The sequence below is a fragment of the Austrofundulus limnaeus genome, unplaced genomic scaffold (assembly GCF_001266775.1).
Source record: "Austrofundulus limnaeus strain Quisiro unplaced genomic scaffold, Austrofundulus_limnaeus-1.0 Scaffold2, whole genome shotgun sequence".
NCBI lineage: Eukaryota > Metazoa > Chordata > Actinopteri > Cyprinodontiformes > Rivulidae > Austrofundulus > Austrofundulus limnaeus.
Window position 1 is genome coordinate 7,384,278 of NW_013952404.1, and position 2,683 is coordinate 7,386,960.

Genomic DNA, 2,683 nt, shown 5'->3' on the forward strand with positions numbered 1-2,683 from the left:
GGAAGCATTCGCTTACACTCAGTAAGTTAAAGTTAGCTCATGTTTGCTTTTAATCCTCTGCATATAACAAAACARAACAAAAACTTTGCTTTAATATCATCCTTTTTACCCCCTTGAACGATGCTGTTATTCTTATTCTTCCATCATCATCCTCAGRTCCTCTGGTTCCTCAGACACACACCTGTTACTCATTTACAGATCCAGTTTTATCCTGGAGATTTGTGTTTGGTGCTGCCAAACTGGTTTTTTTTTTTTTTAAGTTTTAACTTAATCTTCTAAAACCCTTGGGATTTTCCACCTGCCTGCGACTTGTCTGGACTTCATTTTGCCAAGCATGACTTTGATTAAAAATGTCAGGGAGCTGTTAGCTCTTTGCTGCCGTTATAAACAACGTGTTAAAAGGGTGACGTCAAAAAGAAAAGGGGGGAAAAAAACTGAATGATTAAAACAAAGTTATTCAGACGAATCTTCTGAGAAACATGTTTCAGTCGAGGGGCTGCTGTAAGAATGTGTGAGACCCTGAACACCCACATGAAGAATATGAGCAGATATATGCAGTGAAATGCACACTGTTTGCCTGTTTACATGTGGACAATAAAAGATATGCTGTATATTTAACAAACACTCCATCGTATAAAACTGCCACCATGATTAAAGCTGCGTCTGCTTCCTTCTRGTGGCTGTAACTTTTATCACAAACACAAACACTGCTGGTTTTATACCTGAACAACAAAACTTGATTATAAATCCAAATATTACAATTCAAACATATGAAGCTCTAATAAAACAGTTTTCATTCATTTTTTCTTTGTGTTTGGGCATACATGCCCTCCTGCACATGTACTATACCTTAGGTACACGTCATTAAGTATATGTAAGTATAGTAAAATATATTTCCCCGATGTACTTTTATCTACCAAGTACACTTTTAGTATATTTTCAGTACAAACCAAGTAAAGGTAACATTCACTTTGTTGAGTATATTTCTGATAAGTACATAAAAAGTAAACCGAGAGTAAATGAAATTAAAATGAGTATACTTAAAGGACACTTGCATAAACTGKTTTTTGGTAAGTGGGGGTGCTGCAGCACCCGCTACACCTCTACTTCCAGCTGCCTTGTTCAGACAGTTCAGAAACAGGAGAGAATAACTCGCTTTGATGTGAGACCTTTTGAAATAATATTAAAAAAACAATTCAAGGCTGTTTTTTGACATTCCTCCTGCCAGACCCCTACCTCCTCTGAGATTCACTTTCCTCTGAGGAGGGCCCATTTTGGCGCTGAACTACTGGACCTGAAAGACACAGACAGAAAWATAAAACACACCTTCAACACCTTCAGTTGGAACTACTTTCTGAACACAGGCTGAAGCAACATAAAGGTYAAAAAAGGAGGCGACAAGGAGAAAGAGCTGTGTATCAAAATGTCATCAATCTGCGTGAGACAAACAGGTAAAGTTCTGATCAAACCAAATCCAAACTCTGACGCAAAACGGCTTAAATAAAAGCAGATTCYTGTGAGATACTGTGACTTTCGACACGTTATTAACCAGGGGAATCGCAGCAGAAAGACTGGCATCAGCTGAAAAACAGAAGCAGGAATAAATCAAAACGTGTTCAACGCTGCGAGTGTTGAATATCAGAGCGAGGAGAGGAAAAACACGTCACATGGTGCGCTCAGTTTAGTGTCAGGCAGAGCAGCGGCAATTAAACTCTCACTCTTACTATGACATCAGGGCCACACGTGCGCTGATATTTCCGTTCGCCACCTCTGGAGCCATGTGGGGGGCCGGGGGGGCCGTCACCATGAAGCAGAGCAGCTCAGTTTGGATGTCAGTGGCAACATGTCTCCTCAGAATAAAACCACCTCCATGTTTTATCTATTACTATTTTTGTCTGGAAATACAGCTTCTTAAAAAAAAAACACGTCAAAACCTCAGAGCTCAGGCTCCATCTTTCTGCAGACGTCGATTTAGACGTGAGACATTTTTCAGGGCTGAGCGTCGCTGCGTGCCGGCGTGGCCACAGGATGACACAGGCGCTTGCCATGGTGAGGGATGCTCAGGGGACGACAGGGCTTGTTCAGACACACAAGTGTTGTGCTGCAGCCCGGAAGACCAACGTGTGTGTTTGTCATTAAAGGAAAATAAACTATAACCTCTGTTTGTGTTTGATCTTTTTGAAACACACAAACTAACCATTACATGTAGAAGACGCCATAATGGAGGAAAACAAGCAGATGGACGTGATTATTTAACCATTTTTCACAGATCAGTTGTTTTTCCTCAAAGCGTTAGTTTTTACTGAGATCTGTTCCTCCACAACAACCATCAGGGCTCCAGTTCAGGATTATTCTTCCCAGAAGCTGCAGCAGAAACAAAGGTTTCCCACCAACAGCGATAATCAAATTTATTAACACATGGTCCTGGGAGGTCAGAGATCACAGCTGCCCATCAGGGCTTCATTGATGAAAGACATCCTGTCAGCAGCAGGCTGGAGTTTACTGCACACATAAAAGCACAATCTTACTAAMAAAACTCTTGTAGTAACAACTGCTTTAAAGGGCCAGTATTATGTGTTTCTCTAGCATATACAGCAGGTAAAATAAATATTGAACATGTCACCATTTTTCTCAGTAAATATATTACTAGAGGTGCTAATGACATGAAATTTTCACCAGATGT

General features: G+C 40.5%; 1 protein-coding gene across 3 annotated transcripts in view; it reads right to left on the bottom strand.

Annotated features, from left to right (window-relative positions):
* The window catches only part of evla (Enah/Vasp-like a), a 42,568-nt gene that overhangs the window by 8,996 nt on the left and 30,889 nt on the right, over positions 1-2,683 (bottom strand). For all 3 annotated transcript variants that reach the window (XM_014013985.1, XM_014013976.1, XM_014013969.1), the window contains exon 4: positions 1,237-1,294. In XM_014013985.1, coding sequence (XP_013869439.1) covers positions 1,237-1,294 — 58 coding nt within the window. The remainder of the gene's footprint in view (positions 1-1,236; positions 1,295-2,683) is intronic.